Genomic DNA, 18,994 nt, shown 5'->3' with positions numbered 1-18,994 from the left:
CGACGCCAAGCACCGCCTGCCAGCGGCCGCTGTAGCCGTGGCCACCGAGCCCCCCCCCGGCACCAGGGCCGGCGCGTTCCGGACTGCCCTCGGGCTCCCCAGCCGCCCCCCCGCCGAAGGGCTGCGGCGGCCCTCAGCGGCGCACAGCGCCCCCCGAAGGGCGTCCTCCGCCCGGGTGAGGGGGACGGACCCGTGGGGGCAGGAGGGGACGGACCCGCGGCCCGGGGGCCTTCCCGCAGCCTCAAGGCGAGCCGCGGCGCCCGCCCCCTCCCCCCATGACTCACCCGCCGGCCCGCCCGCGGCCAGCGGGGACAAACCGCCAGCGCCGGAGTCGCCGCCCCAGCCACCGCGGGGAAGCCTGCGGCGGCCCGCGCTCCCGCGGGGCCTCCCCCGCTGCCCTCCCCGAGCGGCCGGGTTACCCCCCACTGCCGCCCCAAGACAGGCGGGCTGGGGCAGGGCGCTACCCCCGCAGGACGCCTCACCCCAGCGCCCTGGAAACAGCCCAGCAAGGGCGGCGGCGGGGTCGGCCCGCCTGAGGAGCGGCGCCCCCGCCCTGCCCCGCGCCCCCCGGCCGCCCGCCGCCACTGCGCCTGCGCGGCTGCCGCGCTCCGCCGCCCGCTCCGCCGCCCGCTCCCCCCACCGCCCATCTCCCTCAGCGGCTCCCGCTGCCCCCCTCCCCCCTCCTCGGGAATTTGAATATGCTAATGAGGCGGTTGCTAGAGCCCTATGGTGGGGCCGGGAGGCGGTCACGTGGGGCGGGGACGTGTCCTTCAGGGGCGGGCCCCGACCTGCCCAGGCTGCCTTAAAAGCGGGCGGCGAGCGAGGAAGCGCCTCAGTCAGAGAGAGAAAGTGCCGGGGTGGTGGGGCTGCGGCTGCTCCGCCTGAAACTTCTGAGTAACATCAACAGGGGGAGGGGAGGGCGGGCGGCGGTGGAGGAAGGTGGTGGTGGGGGGAAGGTTAGCAGCAGCGCAGCCCTATCCGCCTCTCCCTCATAAACCAGCCTGTGTTGGGCTGAGCAGGCCCCTCACACAAAGGAGGGCAGGGCAGGCAGGGCTGCCCCCCCCCTTCCCCCCCGCCTCGGCAGAGGGGCAGCGGGGAGGCGCCCTTCCCCGTGCAGAGCACTCACAGCCACTTACTCCTCTCCTGTCCCCCGTCTTCTTCTCTTCTTCTTCCCCCCCCTTCCTCCCACCCCGCCCCGCGGTGCTCCCCTCAGCCCCCCGCCCGCTGTCCATGTAGCCGCCCGGCCGCCGGCCCCTCCGCACTATGCCCATCTTACTCTTCCTGATAGACACGTCCGCCTCCATGAACCAGCGCACCCATCTGGGCACCACCTATCTGGACATAGCCAAAGGCGCTGTAGAGACTTTCATGAAGGTACCGGCTCTGCCTTGCGAGAGGAGGCGAGAGAGAGCGAGAGTGACTGCGCGGGGAGGGGAGGGGGGAGGCAGGGCGCGGGGGGCTGCCTGGGCCGGGGGCGCGGGGCGAGGGCGGGCGGGAGTGCGTGTGTGTGCGGGCAGGGAGGGGTGGGCAGGGCCGTGCCGAGCCGAGCCGGGGGGGCTCCGGCGCCGCCGCCGCCTCTCGGCTCACCCTCTGCTTTGTCCCCCGCGCCGCAGCTCCGAGCCCGGGACCCGGCCAGCAGGGGAGACAGGTACATGCTGGTCACTTTCGAGGAGCCTCCCTACGCTATCAAGGTAACCCCCGCTCCCCACCCCCCCACCCCCGCCGCTCCCCCCCCCCGGCCTCCTTCCGGCCCTTCCGCGCCGCCGCGGGCCGCTGCCGGCGGCCGCCCCCCCGCCCGCCTCGCCCGGGCTGCCGGCGGGCCGGGGGAGCTCGGCACACACGGGCTCTGGCGGCGGCGGCGGCGGCGCTGACATCAACATGGCCGACATTTTTTCCCTGTGTGGTGTGTGTGAGCAGCAATGAACTGTGGGGGATATTTATTCAAGTTGGAAGAAGTGACAGCAACTCCAAGGAGAGTTCAGCTTGGAAGGGGCGAGCGGGGGAAGGACCGACTTCAGCCCGGAGAGTCCGGACTCGGAAGGGGACGGCACTTCCCTCAGCCCCGCCGCGCGGGGGGGGTGGGGGTGGGGGGACGGGACGTACGGGGGGGGGGGGAGGGGGCGGTGGTCCACATGACACAGGACGGTGAACCTGTTGGAGGTCGCTTCGCAGTGCAGCTGGCTTCCATCTGGGAAGGGCTGTGGGAGAGCTACGTAAATAGCTGTAAGGTTTGTGCATCGGTGACTTCACAGAAACTTACCCCGTGGAACAAATCAAAAATCTTCATTTTATACATGAGGAGCTCTGAGGTTTAAGAGAAGGACGTCTTTTCAGGCTTCATGGAACGACACTAAATATCAGTAACTTCAAAGGTGTTTTGTTAGCATTTGTGGTGAGCTGCATGCAGCAAGGAAGGCACTTCGTAGCCTAACAGGAAAGCGGAGCTCATATCTGGAGAATAAGTCTTCTCACATTTTTCTTTTCAGGCTGGCTGGAAGGAAAACCATGCAACGTTTATGAATGAACTGAAAAACCTTCAGGCAGAAGGACTTACGACACTTGGCCAGTCCCTAAGGACAGCTTTTGATTTATTAAACTTAAATAGATTAGTAACTGGCATAGACAACTATGGGCAGGTAGGTTGACTATTAATAGGCAGAAAAATCGTAAACCACAAACTACCTAGAGACACCAATTAGCTAGTTGTCCAAGTGGCATCTTCATGAAATATGCAGTATGGGGTCTTCTTCATAAGTAAGCAATGCTCAGATAGTTTGAAGAAATGCAGTTGATGACTGTAGTTTGGTAGCCAACCTTTTTTTTTTGTAATTTTAGTTACTCCTCAGTTTTTATACTGTGAGGTAGCCTTCAAGTTGACCTTCTAATATAAACTGTTTCTTTTTTTGTATCCAGTCTATGTTTCAGAACCTTAGCTGGTGAGCCTGGTGAGGTCATGAAATCTTTGCTTTATCTAATACAGTACTATATAATCAAATAAGTACAGTTGGGAGATGAGCCTTTTTACTAACAACACTGCATGTCCAAAAGTAGGAATGGAGCACAACTCTTTCAAAATGCTTTCTTTCCAATGAGCTTAACACAACTTTTTACTACATACCTGTATTTTTATAAACCTGCCTGTTGTATCAGAGCCTTGAGAAGCTGTGCTTTTCTAATGTCTGTTTTGCAGCTGTCACTTTAAAGCAGGACTTTTTCTTGGGTTGGGCTCAGTAGTATGAGTTGCTAAAAGACAGCAACTCTAGGTTAAAAGTGTGCTTTAGGAAGCGTTATGCAGTTCTTTCTGGCACTAGATCAAACCCTGGATTTGTTTTGCATAAGGGACCTTACTAGTATTGGGCAAAGTATATAGTGTATTTTTCACGTGGGATGTACCAGCTTGAATCTCCCCTTTTTTGTTTGTTGTTCTCATGTAATGTTCCCTCTACTATCTGAGGATTAGTTACTGCTCTTGGTATTTAACATGGGAATGTGGTTGTGAAAATAAGTCCCCTTTCTCCCCCTCCCCTTTCCAGTCTAGGCAGAGGCTATGTGATAACATGCCATGTTTGTTTGGAAAGGAAATTTTAGTCTCTCATATTGCATTTTATGGCTTTGCCACTAGATGAGATCAAGCAAGCCTAAACATTTTTAAAATGCCAGTTTAGTGATGAAACTTATTAAAAAAACCCCAACCAAACAACAAACCCAAAACCTGCTAGTTCCACACACAGGTTTTTTTTTTTTGTCTATTACCATCTGCTGTCCTCTTATACATCTGTGTGCTAATCTTCCCCATTTTCTGATGTTTTTGTTTAGTTAAATGAGCTATATGAAGTTTTTTGAAACACCAGAGTAGGCGCACAGATGAAATACTTGCTCTTTCCCATTGCTACTGATAATTATAACATTCTAATTAAACCCATGTCAAATAATTTGTTCTAAGTGAACCAGCAGTGCTCAGCTACTCAATCAAGTGGGTAGTTGAGTTGTCATGACTGTTTTGACTCACTTGTAGTGTTCATTACTTGCAAATAGCTGTTCTTTTTGTCGGTGGAGCAATGACTTTGATCTGTTTTGGTTACAAGTCTGTATCGGGGCTTGAAACCACCCTTGCTTATGCATGTTTTTTGCTCTGTTCCACATGTGGAGCAGGCTGTTGAAGAGGTGTTCACATGTGCAGTCAGGTGACTAAATAGAAATTCTAACTTTTTAGTGTCTGCAAAAATAGAATGTATTGCAAGTGACATGTCATCTGTAACTGAAGTCACAGGTTCCCATTTTGGCTCTACTAATTTAGTAGTGGGTTTTCATATATTGGATAAAATTCTGTAGTACTTAACTGGTCCTTCAACACTTGTAGGATGAGATCCAGGGCAGTTAACTTTCTTCACATTCACTTTGGCCTTTGAGCACTATGTCATGTTATCCTGACAACTTCCTGTTGTTCCTGTCTACTACCTAAAATTTGCTCGATAAATGGGTATTTAAATGTACATGGTATGAGAAACTTATACATTCATCAGGGTAATAAAAGTGATCAGAATGCTCAGTTGCATTTGAAGTAGTTTTCACTCAGAACATGAATTGATGATTCACTTTTTTGAAGCAACTACAAATACTAAGACATAAAATAGTAGTTAACTAAAATATAGCAAATGTGTTTGAAGAGTGATTATCTTAGAGCAGGAGAAGAGAATTTTTTAAAAAATGCAACGTTTAGATTATCTTAGGTGTGGTGTTACATGAAGTAATAAATCCAAACTTTTATTAAGGTTTTCTCTGGGAATTTTCTCTGGCTTAACATTTTTTGACTACCATCCTTGTTTTCTGGTGTATTTACAAGCTTCTGAGATATTTGCTAAGTTCCACTTGTTTCACATGTATGAATTGTAAAAGAGATTTTTACTATACAAATGACAAGACGTGATACAAGCTTATGGGATTGTTTGGTTATGTCATCCAACAGCACGGTGTCTTGTCTCCCTGCTGCGTATGAACTGTTTGTTTAAATGGCAGTGACTCACCATACTTGATTTCTTTCAAAGTAGACCAGAGTTCTCCATCAGCTGACTTCCTGAACAAGAGTGATGGCTGAACGGTCATTCAGAAATTGAGGAAAATCTCCTGCTTCATATTTTATTGCAATATTAATGTTTGGATTTTTAATATGAGAATTTATCATATTACTTTTTCAGTAAATACATACTGACTCAGTTGGTCGTGAAGGTTGAGTTACCAAGTATACAGCTGCATTAGCTGATCACAGTATCTCATGTTCAGATCTTAAAGGGACACTGTCAACACATTTAGGTTGTCAAGAACCTGGAAGACTTTTTCATAAGCTGTTTCTGATATTAATGTTACGGTATGGCTTTATAAACCCTTAGTCTTGCCTAGGGTTGTTAGATCCATGTTTTTGTGAAGGTTTTTGTCAGCAACAAAAGATTTTGGAAAGTACATGTATTTTAAGGTGACCATTCCTGTAATTTTTACAGCATCTTCAGATTGATAGTGTGTATTATATTGCTTGAATCCAAGAATAGTTACAGGGTTCCCCCCCCCCATAGTATGCTTTGTGCTGATTATGATAGCAGAATGAACCTTCGAATACGGTGTCAACTTTTAGCGTTCATTAAAAATAGTGGTCCTTTTCACCTCTGCATTTTTATGGAAAGCTTAGGAAAAAATAGAGGATTTGGATGTCTTCAGGAAGAAAACAATTTAAACACATTAAGTCAAATCGAAAAAAACATTGTAGTTCATTAACCCAGTTTGTACTTGGCAAATTGACTTATCTTTACCATGTTTTCCCCAGTTCAGCTTCTCCATTGTTTCAGGTAGTCTGAAATACTGAGCCTTTCACTAGCAGATTTTCTGTCGTCTTGGAATACACTCCTAAATCTTATAGCTATGGCTTGTTCAGCAGCACGTGGTGTAGTCACAATTCAACTGAGTAGTTTTGAGTGAGGCAAACATGCAGCTGGTTATACGTGATGGAAGGGTTAAATACTAATAGATGCATTTCTCTGTGGAAACAGAAAACACGAAAAATGTAGCTGCTATTATAATACAGTACACATGTAAACAGATGATTGAATTGAACCATCTATGTACTTCAGTTATTTGCAGTTTGTAGTGAAGTTTCTAAGACTGAGCTCTGAATCTAAGGTAGGTAAAGTATGTATCAATGGTGTTTTGATACTCATGTGCAAAGAACCAACACAGCTCCCTACCAAAACTTGAATCTGAGGGATGTTTGAAATTGCTAAAGCTTTGATTCTGTGATACTCCTTGTGTTTCTTCTTGCCTATTGTTATTTGCATAATGAACGTCTCTGATGATTTTTTTTCAGCAGTATTGCATAGAATGAGGTTTCAGAGGATAAAATGTACATACCTCAGTGGCTTTCAAAGCAGTTGAGTTGATATATCAAGGTATTTTGCCAAAATTTTTCAGGGTGAAATTTCATGTCAATATTGTGGCTGGAAACAGCATTTTTTGTAACAGTAAGCTTTTTATGAGCTTTTAATCTCACAGGAGTATCTTGTACATGTTCTTCAGCATCGTAATTATTATTGATACAGCAAAACTGGCTTAGAGATGAGTTTGACTTTTAAACAAATTTGATATAACAAAAGACATGCTAACTTAGTTGTTTTGAAACAGAAAAGGCAACTATAATGCTCCTGTAATCCAAGTGGACTTGGGATAGGTATTTTTAATTCAGTGATGAATAAGTTACTCTCTGGATTTAGACTAATGCAAGAAACACTGTTTTGATGACTTACCAGGACGTGTGCAGTCTTGGTGAAAGCCTTTTTTTTTTTCTGCAGTGCATTTCACATATGTACAAAAGCATAAGTAAGAAATTTTAAGGCAAACTGAAATCTGAATGAAATTCAGTGGATTAAGAATATTTTGGGAACTTAAAAACATGCTAAGAGCTGGAAAGACCTATTTCTGACCTCAAAGTTGGAAGGTGTCCTGTGTATAATGGCACTTATTTTGAATGCCACCTCTTTTTTTTCCCCAAGGGTTTTAGTCATACCTTGTATCACCATCAAACAATTCAATTTTAGGTTAACTGTTACTTTTTAGTTTTCTCAAATATGTGATTAAACCCATTTGTAGCTACAGTAACATTATGGCTGATGAGTTCACACAATAAACCTGTGTTGATCTGTAGAGATGAGCATGTTTTACCGTAATGGCTTAAATAGTATTCCAAATACATGTAAATAGCATATCTAGGAGATCAGGTCTAATTGTGCTTGTAGGCACACAACAGCTTTGATTTTAAATCACACATTGTAGACTGACTCCTTGCTTACATACTTTTCTGTGTCTAAGATATGCTGAGCTTAAAAAAAGCCCGCTCACACTTACGAAATACTGTCCCCTAACATTGCATGCATTATGCTTTTGCAGTGCTATGTTATGTTTTCTTTAAATTTTTGAGCACTTTCGTTTTCTAGTTGTTTTTTTCAGGATTGTTACTGGATTTCCTTGCTTCCAGAAGTCAAAAACCTTTGAGCATGACTTCTGTCTTGGCATTCTGAGGTCATAAACACTGCACTGGAATGGCCTGTGTTGAATGTGCATCCAAATTTGGAACCAAAGTTTAGGTTAGCATTTCCTGCTTTGTCATGCTGGCACGGTTGCACCGGCAGTTTGCTTCTCATGTTGGTGGAGGCAGAGGTTTGCGCTTCTATACCAGCTTTTCCATTCTCTCCCCACCCACCCCCCCCGACCAACCAAATGGGAGAATTTCAGACAGTAGAAAACAGCATAGCAAGCTTAAACATGGCAATGGCAGAAATGCAAAGAGGAGAGGATTTCTCAGTCTCCTGTTTTCTGTGGGATAGAAATGGTTTTAATGTAAACCTGTATGCCTGTTAATGTCAAATAGCTATATGTGAAGTGCTGATGAAAGTCAATCTTTCTCACCTACATGACAAAATTAGGCATATTGCTTCCAATTTATGCTTTTTAGGCTGCAGCCTTTCAAGAGTGGACAAGATGGCATGTTTAAATGTTTGTAGTTTTTAGTTAGTTTTGTTTTACAGTATCCTTTAATGAGAACTGTGGCAGGCATTGTTGCAAATGTTTTTTCATGTTGTGAGATGCAACTGTATGCCTTTCAGCCTTGCCAGAGCAGCAAAGTTCACTGAAGGTCTCAGTAATAATAATGACATCAGACTTCAGTGTTTGTAAAATCACTTGTCTTGTTATAGTCTAATAGATATTTAAAGAAGAATTTAAAAGTTAAAACAAGCTTACACAGAGTACTTTGTTTTTTCCAATGAAAAGGATTTCACAAATCTGTTTCACTAGCAGAAAGAAGTGAGATACTTCGTCATGTTCTGAATAACAGATATGCTTTGATCTCTTTGAAGATTTAAGTGCTTGCTATTTCAATACATTTTATTTGGAAGGGGCAATGCCATAACATGTTCATTGTAGCTTTGGTTTTTAGCAGTCAGGTGAGCAGAGTCACACTGCCAAAGCTTAAGCAGATGATACAGGTGATGCTTGAATTCACTAAATGGTCATCAGAGAAAGTCTTGAGGACAGTTAGGAGTACCAAAATTTTATCTCTTGGCTTGACTTGTGATGTAGAACAGTTTGTGCCTCAGGTCATCATAGACTCCTTAGATGTACTAGCTTTCTTATTTGTTGAAATGTGCTTGAAGGTGTGTCTCATAGTTGGAGTATTCTTGTCTTTTTGAAACATATTTGCACTTCAGCACAGCTAATTGTCAGGGAGGCAAAGCAAATACATGTAAAGAGCCAGAAGTTTGGTTATCTTGTAAAGCAGAAGTATTTATTTTTTTTTCTCAGTGTCACCATCCTTATGTTTATTTTCTTTAAGCTTTATTGTCACTTTTCTTACAGAATAGTTACCTTCAGTCATGGTTTTCTGTTGTAGACAGTCCATATCTCTGAAGCTTGTAGGGAAGAACTGTTATTTGTGCATATGTCTGAATTTTAATTGAAGTCAGACTCAGTTGAATCTGATTGTGTTGCTTGAGAGTCTTACTTGCTGCTTTTTTTTGCTTGTAATACAAACAACACAGTGAGTTTTTTAGTTCATAGAATATACCTATATCTGCATCTCCCACTTGAACATGATAATGTTTCCACTTCATGTTGTGATTTTTAGCATTGTATTATCTGGCCCTTTTTTCAAGCTGCTTTCACCGGTTGTTTATGCAACAGATTGGAATTCCATCTAATTTGTGAATGAACTCATATCAAACATCCAATTTTCATTGTGTGATTATGGTGCTAATTTGAATTGTCCAAAGTGTAGACCAGTCTTCTGTAGTGAAAAAATAATTCTGCAGATAGGAGATAATGATTGTATGTATATTTAGGATAAATCCTTCATATGTATTAGAACATACTTGATTTTTTTTACGTAAGTTTTCTGATGATCCTGTAGTATATTTGTGATGTCTATGAAGGATATCATATGTTCATTAAGTGTTTTCTATGTATCAGCATATTTTTACTATTTTAATTCTGAATATTGACAGCAAACAGGATTTCAGGTTTTTATTGCCTGTATATTTTATTGAAAAATGAAAGGGATGTATTTAGTCATTCTGGTACTGTAAGGTTGACCCCAAATGGGCTAGATTTTTCAAAAATGTATAGGCAATTTCAGTCTTGCATTAATGAGAAATCAAGTATCTGTTATCTAAGCACCTATTGTTTTCGTTCTAGGGATACTGCCGCTGCCTCAGTTAATTTATTTGCCCTAGCCTACATAAATCTACAGTCACTATAGATTTAAGCCTAAATTTTTCCAGTGGGGAAACTAGGTTAATGCCTACAGCTGAATTAAAACAGGGAAGAAGCTGCTGGCTGCAAGATATGATACTAACCTTAGTAGGAATGTTGAATGACTGTGACTGGGACACTGAATATGTAAGACTTCTGGTTGTATGAGAAGACAGGAGGATTTTTCTGGTCCTACTCTAGTTACTCTAATATGTGTGGCAAGTGTGGATCTTGCAGCACTGCAGTAGTAGATAACTAGAATAGCAGATAAGTAAGTGCTGATTTTGTCTAACAGTTCCATGGCTTTAACGTTGGAGGTCTTTTAGAAACTTACCTAGCAGTAACTGGTGCAGGTGAAGTCTCCAGTATGTGGTTTTGACAGTGATTCAAGGACAAAGGTATTGAAAGTAATACTTGATGTAATCTTGTTGACTTGGCCAGGAAACTTTTACCTGAATAATCACATTTAGTGTCTGCTCAGTGTAGCCACTCCCATTTCCTGTAATTTATAGGGCTTTTTCTATCTACATGGAACTGCTACTGCTTGTGGAGAGCAGGGTGTTAATCTGATTTCATCCAATAATAACGTTTGAGGCTGAATTACCTGAATACACTGTGTATTTTGTCAGTGTAGTCTTGAGCAAAAAGCTACATTGAACAAATTCAGAATGTTTCTAATTGGAATCAGTTTAGGGCACTGACATTTTTTTTTGATGCTCAGCATACAGAATATGAGCAAAAAGTGGCTTCCTCTCTTCCATCAATATTTGCCCCCGCCCCCCGGCTTTGAATCCCAGAATACTGACTTGATTGTATGTATCTATATGTAAGACATAACCAGCCTAGCTGCCTGCTCTGCTCCTGAATTTACAACCACTCAAGTGCTCATAGTTGTGCCGAGACTTACTTCAAGTTGTGAGTGTGACTTCATGTAGTAAAATAAATGATTGATTCAGATCCTTAATAAGCTGGACTATGAACTGTAGTGGTTCAGGAACCTGTTTTAAAACAGCTAAGTTGCTCCTGCTGTAGTGGTGACAAACTCTGGGAGGGAGTTGTGGGGGAATCTTGGGGCAGTTCAGAAGAATTGCTGTCACTGAGCTATTTTCAGTCAGCTTGGTAGTACTCTGGATTGGTAACACCCCAAAAGGTGGGAAGAATTTTGTATACAACTTCTTGGCTTTTCCCCTTTGTTTTTTGGTGGGGTTTTCATGTGTGTTTTCCCTACCCCGTGTGCTGCCAGCTGTGAGATTCATTACCCTTCTCCAATATATGGAGAACAGAGGCCTGGCTTAGCACTGTGAATCGCAGTGACTGAGCTGGGACCAGCTATGTAAAGTCGTTGCCGTGAAGCAGAAAGGCTGCAGTAATTAGGGACTTGACCCAGGGCTTGACAAGGTCAGTTATTTTTGGAATTAAACATTCAGAAATATTTTTAGGAAATGCAATGGAAATAATCTTTAAACTCAGATTCTTTGGGGCTGACTTTAAAATTTTTTGGTATGGATGGTGGTTTTAGCTTTTTTGAAGTTTATGAAAGCTCAAATATAACCTATTTTTAGTAGCTTACATTTACTATATTCAGTTAAATAACTTCAAAAACTACTAGGATTTGTTGGTTGTTTATCCAGTTTCAGATGATTAACAGTAGGGATTCATTTACTAATCTGTAACTGGCTGATAAGGTGCATCTTTAACTGACGGTTTCTGTTACCTTAAAAATAAGGTACAAATGTGATCACCGTTGCTTTGCTGCTTGTATATTTCAATTTAATGTAAGGAAAAGTTAAAGTTCTTCCCTTCTTGGGGTTATGTATCTGTCACATCAGTGCTTATGCATTTCAAATATCAGTGGCTTTTTGTTCTTAATTTCAATGTTGTTCTTCACCGCTTAATTACTTGCTGGCGTTCACTATATATGAAAGCTATTCTACATTTTTATTTTGAGAATGTCACATAATTGTGAAAGATTCAAGGACTGAATTGTTTTTGAAACTTACCAAGGACCTTATCTAAATTGGAGCACTTAGAAGTTAATCAAGAAGTTATCCCTTATATAATATGTTATTTAGAACTCAATTAAATTTGTTCTTAGATGAAAGAAACGGGGCAAACCTTTATACTAAACCAGCATTTTTGAAACTGTGACTTAGTGATGTTGGAAACTGTGATTTAGGCACCTGAAGACATCACTGTATCTTGAGATTTTAAATCTGATGTCTTCCTAAATTCTACCATATATTCGTTGTTCCTTTATTGTTCAGTATGAACATAGTCTAAAAATGCTTCCTTGGCACACATCCCTTGTGTTTTCACATATGCGCTATTCAATATGGAGATTCTGTATTCCAAAATGATAATTTATTGCATTGAATCTCCTTTTCAGGCTGCTTTGGGTAGCTTTTTTGGTTTTCTTGCTGTTAGTTTTGGTTTTGTTCTTAGCACAAACTTTGAGTAGAATTCCAAAATGACTGAAGTTTTTGCAATTAAATAGTCTTTAAGCAGTACATTGAGTGCCAGACTTGGAAACCCAGAATGTGTAAAGTTATGGGCATCCATAAAAATGATACTAAGCATAGAGAATTTTTGTTGCATGTTTCAAGATGGGTATGTAATGAAATCATTGCCTATAGAACACAAACTTGCAAGCTCAGGCAAAGCAAGCAGCTGATATGCCTAAATATATTTTTATGATTTTTTTTAGACAAAGGATTTGTCTTTTATGCAGTTCAGATAACTGTTTTTTCCCTGTAGTATTTTTAATTGTAGAAGGGATATCTGACTGCATCATCGATTTTTTTTTTTTTTTTTTTTTGCTGTAGGGCTTTCAGACTGGGAAGGACAAGTATAAGATGACAAGTTTGGAGCTTCAACAGTTAATTGAAGCCATAAATGATTATTTTTAAAATTGTTTAGAGCAAAGTACTGAGGAGCAGATTACTTTTTTCATCCCATTTATTTTCCTTAATACCTTAAAGTTCCTTTTCTTAAATGGAACTTGCATTGCCTGTGTTATAGACATAGTGGTTGTTTCAAAAATGCTCCCTTCATTTTTATATTCTGTAACTGGTGTGCTGAGGAGTTTGATTTCTGGCTTGGCTTTAGGAAGAGTCTGCTGTTGCACTTGTGTTCTGCTTTGAAAATCTTCTGGTAACTGGTTTCCCCCCCCCCCCCCCCCCGTTTAAATCTGTGATTCATTTGTTCCAGTCAAATACCAAAAGCTTCAGTTGTACCACCAAATCAATGTCCTAACTGCATGTGCAAAAATAATTTTATCTACTGCTAATCTGTAGTGCTGGTAAGGGATGAAGCAAACCCCATGTAACTACCTTGTAATCCTCCATGACATTCCGTGTAAGAAACCATGATTAGTGCCAGTCTTGGGCATTGTAGTAACTGTTAGGTATTTGTAGTATAGTTAACTAAAGAATTGTCTAGGACATGAAAAATTACTTTGCCTATAATAACCTTGCTGTAGCCTGTAGGGAAGGACAGCTGTACATAGCTGAATTTAGGTTTTGGAATCTTCTCACCTCATGGAGAAAAGTCTTTTTTGGTAGACTTACTGCAAAACTGTTGCCATTGATACCCAGACTTTCCGTGTGAATTGAGTGCAGGAGAAATTGACTGCTTGAAGAGCATTTTCCATTTCCTTGGGGGAAAAGATGGTGAGTTAGTGGAAGCATGAGTTCAGACTTTGATATAAATTCTAGCAGACTCCCTTAAAACTCTTTATTTTTAAGGTCTTCTCCAAAACAAAATAATTTGACATAGAATACTATTTTTCAGCTTCAAAAGAAAAGGGAGTGTGTGTTTAATACAGTTGAATGTTTGTGGCTGAGCCTACCAAAAGATGGGCAATCAGCAGCAAAAAAGGTAGAAGTGGAATGATGGTATGTGCTGTCCCTGGTGTCGGGAAACCATGAATTGTTGGATTAAATGCAGAGTCAGATCAAGAGATTAGGGTTCAGTGACTGATTACTACTTATTTGTGCTTATGCAATAATTTAGAGGTTTTTGGTATACACAGTTTTAGAAAAGTATTTACTTGTTTCTATGTATTTCGAAATAGTATTCAAACAGAGCATGCCTCATGTTTATCTTCTTGTTACTCATCACCTCATACAAGGATAGATTTTATTAACTTGTGCCCCCTCTGCTGGCTACTTTTCTAACTACAAAGTAAAAATTCAAGTTTATGTAGGTGAGGTACTCTGACGTGTTATTTTGGCTGAACATCAGTGTAGAAAAGTCCCTTTAATGGGTGTAAAACTAAACCAGAAACCACATGAGTCCTAATCTGTGTGTCAGTGGTGGTGTTGAGAGGTGGTGTTTTCATAATGCATAGTTATTATTAGGGGCTCAGTCAGGACTCCTTCAGTGTTTCTCAAACCTGTTTCTTTCCCTCATCATTAGCTGAAACGATTTGGTGTTTTTACCCACCCTGTATGTGTATATTTTTTCATATACAAATGAACAGAAGTATCTATGGTTCTTGGGGGCTATGGAGGACTACAATTCAAACTTCTAAAACCTACTATCATCTGCATTTCTGGTAGCAGTCATTTTCTCCTTAAGTTGTAAGAGTGCTCTGCTTTTGGGTGCAGTAAGGGGCTCTCTCAAATTGCCTTTAACAGGTGATGTCTTCTCTGCTGCCTAGCATGAAGGGGAGGTAGAGCGTAAGTTCTCCCATCTTGGATACTGCAGGGAGAGCTAAAAGGTTTCAATGTTATTATAGAGGATGTATATCCATAATGGAGATGTTTGTGGAGGGAATTAGTAATAAGAATCTTCCCACTGACCTGCAGCCCTTTCAGAAAAACACTGGGCATTTTTCCTCAGTGGTAGTGTAATTCCTGGAACAGTGTTTCATTAGGTTGTTTTATAAGATTCCGATCTGTGACTGATCTGGCATCTGTCTTTGCCATTGATCAGGAATCAAGGGAGATATCTGTTTTATATTAAAATTTCTTTTATGACTTAAACTTCATAACAGACTTCAAAACACTTGTATAATACTCAAGCTATTTAGTGTTGCTTTCATTAAACTTTCTTCTGAGGCTTCTGAGAGTGATCTTGAAGTACATCCACTGTGCAGTATCTGGTCATCTACTAGTAAGGCAGAATTGCTAATACTGCAAAACTGCATTATCTGTTGCATAATCAACAGCATCGAGGGAATATATAAAAGTCTTACAGACAGCAAAACAGATGAGTTAACAATTTTCTTTGTGCGTGAAGCCTGGCTTGTCAGAGATCTTAAGCCCATACAGAGTTCCAGTATGTTCCTCAGCTCTTACTTACTCAGGCTGAAATCACAGAAGTCTCTCTGACACTTCAGTGGTTCCCATTCGTGGGGTCAGTTTCTATTCTAAAACAGCCGTAACAAATAAATATGGTTTCAAAGCTGTTTTTTATCATGCATGTTCAGTCACTTTGATCACGCTATGATGCAGTTCAGAGGTGCTGTACTTTTCAGTCTGGCCACAGAATCATGGACTTCTATGGCATATCCTGTGAGAAGTTGGTTTTATCAAAGCAGATATTCTGGTAGAACCTGACTGCCCTTTGTGCACTTCCTCCCAGCATACTTTTTTTTGCGTTCCGGTAGGTCAATGTTTTATGGTGTGTTTCTGCTAAGTATTAATTAGGTGATATGCAGTGTAGCTTTATCTGGGAAAGCTTCCATTTAAAAATATTTTGCTTCTTACCAAGTAGTAGAAGTACATAAAATACAATTGATTCTATGGGTCTTCACAGCTGTATTGATTGGTTCTGCAGCGATAATAAAAATAGTCAAAGTTGCTGAAAAATGCAAGTGGGACAAGTAAGCTGCACAAGATGCTACAGTTTTTATGCAGCTGACAAACAGAGCATAGATAAAGGTCTGTATATTTGACTGATAGTCATCTGCCTTAAGCAATGAAGGGGAAAGTCTCTAATAAATGTTAAATTAATGTTTTCAACTTTTCATGATGTTGCTAAAGCGTAACTGAAGTTCCTAACATACAAAAAGTGAAAACTACAATGGATCTGGACCATCCGTTTTAGTTTGTTGCAATTCAAGCTCATTGGTTTGGTAGTTTTTAAAATGTTACCAGTTTTTAAAAAGTACCTTTAAAGCTAATAATTTTGCTATAATTCTGACGACTTAGATTTAATTTTAAACTATTGTTTTTCAACAGTGGTTGCTCACACTCTTAAGAGCATTTATGAGAATCTTCACCTTTTAAATTCTGAAAAAAATATAGTGCACTTTTGTATTTCCTGGTCAGATAGCTAAATTTACTGGCAGTTAAGGCTGATAACTTGTGAAGATAAAAAGGCTTTGCTGAGGTAATAGGATGTGTGATGGATGTGCAATACAACTTTGGTTAAATTTCGTGATTTACTAAAATGAAAGCATACCTTTTAACATTTGATCATGAACTGAAAATGAGGTTTTCCCAGTGATTACTAATGTGTTCTGTTAAAAATATGCACTTTATTTCAGTTGACACTTATTTGCAACTTCTAGCCTTTCTTGGGCATGAAGCTTTTGTACTACATATTTCTTTTTATAGTAGTTGCTTGTTGAACATGTCATTCTTAGTCTCTGACTTGGCATTTTTTTGGTCATGTTTCTACCTCAGCTATTTCTTCAGATTTTCAACACTTCTGACTCTGAAATTAATATTTAAATGTGTGCATTGAGATAACGGTAGTCTTAAATCGATCTTCTCTTACTGCATGTATAATATTGTGTACTTGCACATCTAAAGGTCTCAATAGCCCTTGAATTGCTTTACCTGTACACTTTGAAGAATAAAAAATAATCCATGAATGTATTAGTCATGCTGAAACTCATTGCTAAGATTACTTGTCAAACTGAATTCTTAGTTTTGAGAGTCTTAACCAGATAATAATGTGTCTTGATAATTTGGTATACTTCTGGCTTGATCTGAGGCTCCATCTGAGAGCATCACACAAGCTGGGGTGGGCTGGCTGTGCCTCTTACTGTGACCCCATGTGAGTGCTGTGGAGCTCAGTGATGCTCACAGCTCTGTATTTGGTTTGGGGTTTTTTTTGTTTTTAGGGTTTTTTTGTATTATCTGAGCACAGAGCTAGTTCAGCTGGAGACTGATGAAATGGCAACCAGTGTTAACTGAGTTGCTTTGTTTCGGATCAAGTAGTTGTGAAGCTGTCATTGTTTAGAAGATGTGTGTTGTGTAACAGGTAGGTTTTAAGGCTTTGATATTCTTGCTTGTTCTTTTTTAGCGTAGCAAGCTTGCCCTGGTATTGATGCTGATTTTTAAGTAACTCTATTCCAAAAAGAGGTCTGTGGGGTTTTTTTGTCATCTTTGTGCATATCTGTCCTTGAAAATGTGGATTTTGGGTAAACGAATAAAGCCCTCTTGTACCACATAACTTGGTGGTTGAACAGGTTGATCAGTCCTTAAAACCTTAGGTGCTTCTTCCTTAGTACTTCTTTCACCACTGTTAGGAACCTTCAGAGGGAAAAGTGTATTATTGAAAATAATTTGCAGTCAATTACTCTAGCAGCTATTTAGACTGAAAAGGATACCAAATGAGCCAATTTGCCTACATGAGGCAATTAGCTGAAATCCCAGTGGGAGCTAGTTGCTGCTGAATTTTCAGCTAGAAAAATAAGTAATATTTAGTTTTTCCAAAATACTTGTTTATAAGCAAATCTATTTAAAAAGAAGAGCTTAAAATAAAAGTTGAAAATACTTTTCAGTTTACTGTAGCCTGAGTAGTAAATTGGCATTCAAACTGCCGCAGTTTAAATATAGCAGTTGAGTTTCTAGACTCTTAAGATGTTTATCCACTATCAGTGGTTATAAGCTGTCTGAAAACAGATATCACAAGAACAGAAGTAGCTTTGCTTGTGTGCTTGTTAGAATAGACCTGTATAATGCTAGCTTAAATTGTGAGCGATGACCTTATGTTTCCCAGGGTATTGGTGCTGAGGCCACATTGATCTTTACCCTAGTCACTTTAAGAACTCAGCATTTCACACTTCCTCTGCTTCACTTTCCTGTGTGGGAATGTAAGATGATACTAAAGTTAGCTGCTGTGGATTATTTTTGCTTTTGAAATGAACAAAACCTCTTGGCAATTAGTTAGTTGTCAGAGTAAGTTGTAAACAGGCTTATTATTTACACCTTGGTATGCTGAGCTGATTTTGAATGCATTTCAGCATACCTGTAAGCTGCCAAAGAGCTGGCAACATGCTCTGTCACCCACTGTTTCACTGTGTAACTAAAATAATTGAGCTCTGCTGAATTGATTTCCTATGCATTCAGTCAATGGTGTTACAATGTATTTTGAAGAATATGGTATTTCTCAGAATTCAAAGTAAATTCAAAGTGTTTTAATAGTATATTTTAAAGGAAAAAGCAATAGAATCTAATTTCATTATCATGGAATTGGATTCATTAGATAGAAATAAAGTTCTAAACCAGCAATTGACAAAACTGTGGTTTTGTTAAAAAAACTGGTAACCAAGTCCTCTGGAATTTCATTTCACTAAATCTACTGAAACATCTCTGAGAGCTTATGTAAATGGGGTGTTTTGGTGTTTTTTTAGGAATATCTGACTTAATACTGGTGTTGTGTGCCTTCATATAGCTAAGGTGAGAGGTGGGGTCAGAAGAGTCAGTGGTATTCTTTAAGAATTAATGACATGTAAATTTTTAGTCAAAAATAGTGAACCTCAATAACAGGCATTTTATCTGACATTCTTCCTTGAATATAATCTAATGTTGTTTCTGCTCTTTTAGGTGGAATGTGGATACTTAGTTCATGTTTCTGAATTTCACGGAGCTGTGAACCTAAGTGCAGCTAAGTGAACTCAGCTCTGTTCGCTTGTCTTTAAATAATTCAGTGGTGAATTGTGTACTCTGACTTGATTTCATAAATTCTTTCTCTAGAAAGGATAATATTTATAGCTGTATTGATGAGTTGATGAACTTGAGATTACTGCATTTTTCACATCCAGGTAGTGAAGAAAAGATTTCAAGGGGAAACTTTCCATTTTTGCTTAGAGGTATGAAGTACTCTGCAGCAGTGCACTGCTCATATTTCCATACGAGTTATCCTGTAGGTGATACCTGTGGAGTTGCGAGTTACCTTGTCTTTGGGGTCAGTGATTCTCAGTGTAGCTGTTACCCTGGCTACAAGTGAATGTTGTTTTTGTTCTGGTAAA

General features: G+C 40.8%; 1 protein-coding gene across 5 annotated transcripts in view; it reads left to right on the top strand.

The window, feature by feature from the left end:
* Nucleotides 1-823: 823 nt before the first annotated feature.
* INTS6 (integrator complex subunit 6) overlaps nucleotides 824-18,994 on the top strand; it is a 45,599-nt gene continuing 27,428 nt past the window's right edge. For 2 of the 5 annotated variants that reach the window (XM_055801658.1, XM_055801654.1), the window contains exons 1-3: nucleotides 935-1,374; nucleotides 1,614-1,691; nucleotides 2,487-2,636. In XM_055801658.1, coding sequence (XP_055657633.1) covers nucleotides 1,264-1,374; nucleotides 1,614-1,691; nucleotides 2,487-2,636 — 339 coding nt within the window. In that variant the 5' untranslated portion in view covers nucleotides 935-1,263. Of the gene's footprint in view, nucleotides 895-934; nucleotides 1,375-1,613; nucleotides 1,692-2,486; nucleotides 2,637-18,994 lie in introns of those variants that run through there. The other 3 variants (XM_055801655.1, XM_055801656.1, XM_055801657.1) reach the window with 3 other exon arrangements.

Source organism: Falco peregrinus, chromosome 4, assembly GCF_023634155.1.
Source record: "Falco peregrinus isolate bFalPer1 chromosome 4, bFalPer1.pri, whole genome shotgun sequence".
Lineage (NCBI taxonomy): Eukaryota > Metazoa > Chordata > Aves > Falconiformes > Falconidae > Falco > Falco peregrinus.
The sequence above is the reverse complement of the archived record's forward strand: the minus strand, read 5'-3'. Positions and strand labels throughout refer to the sequence as shown.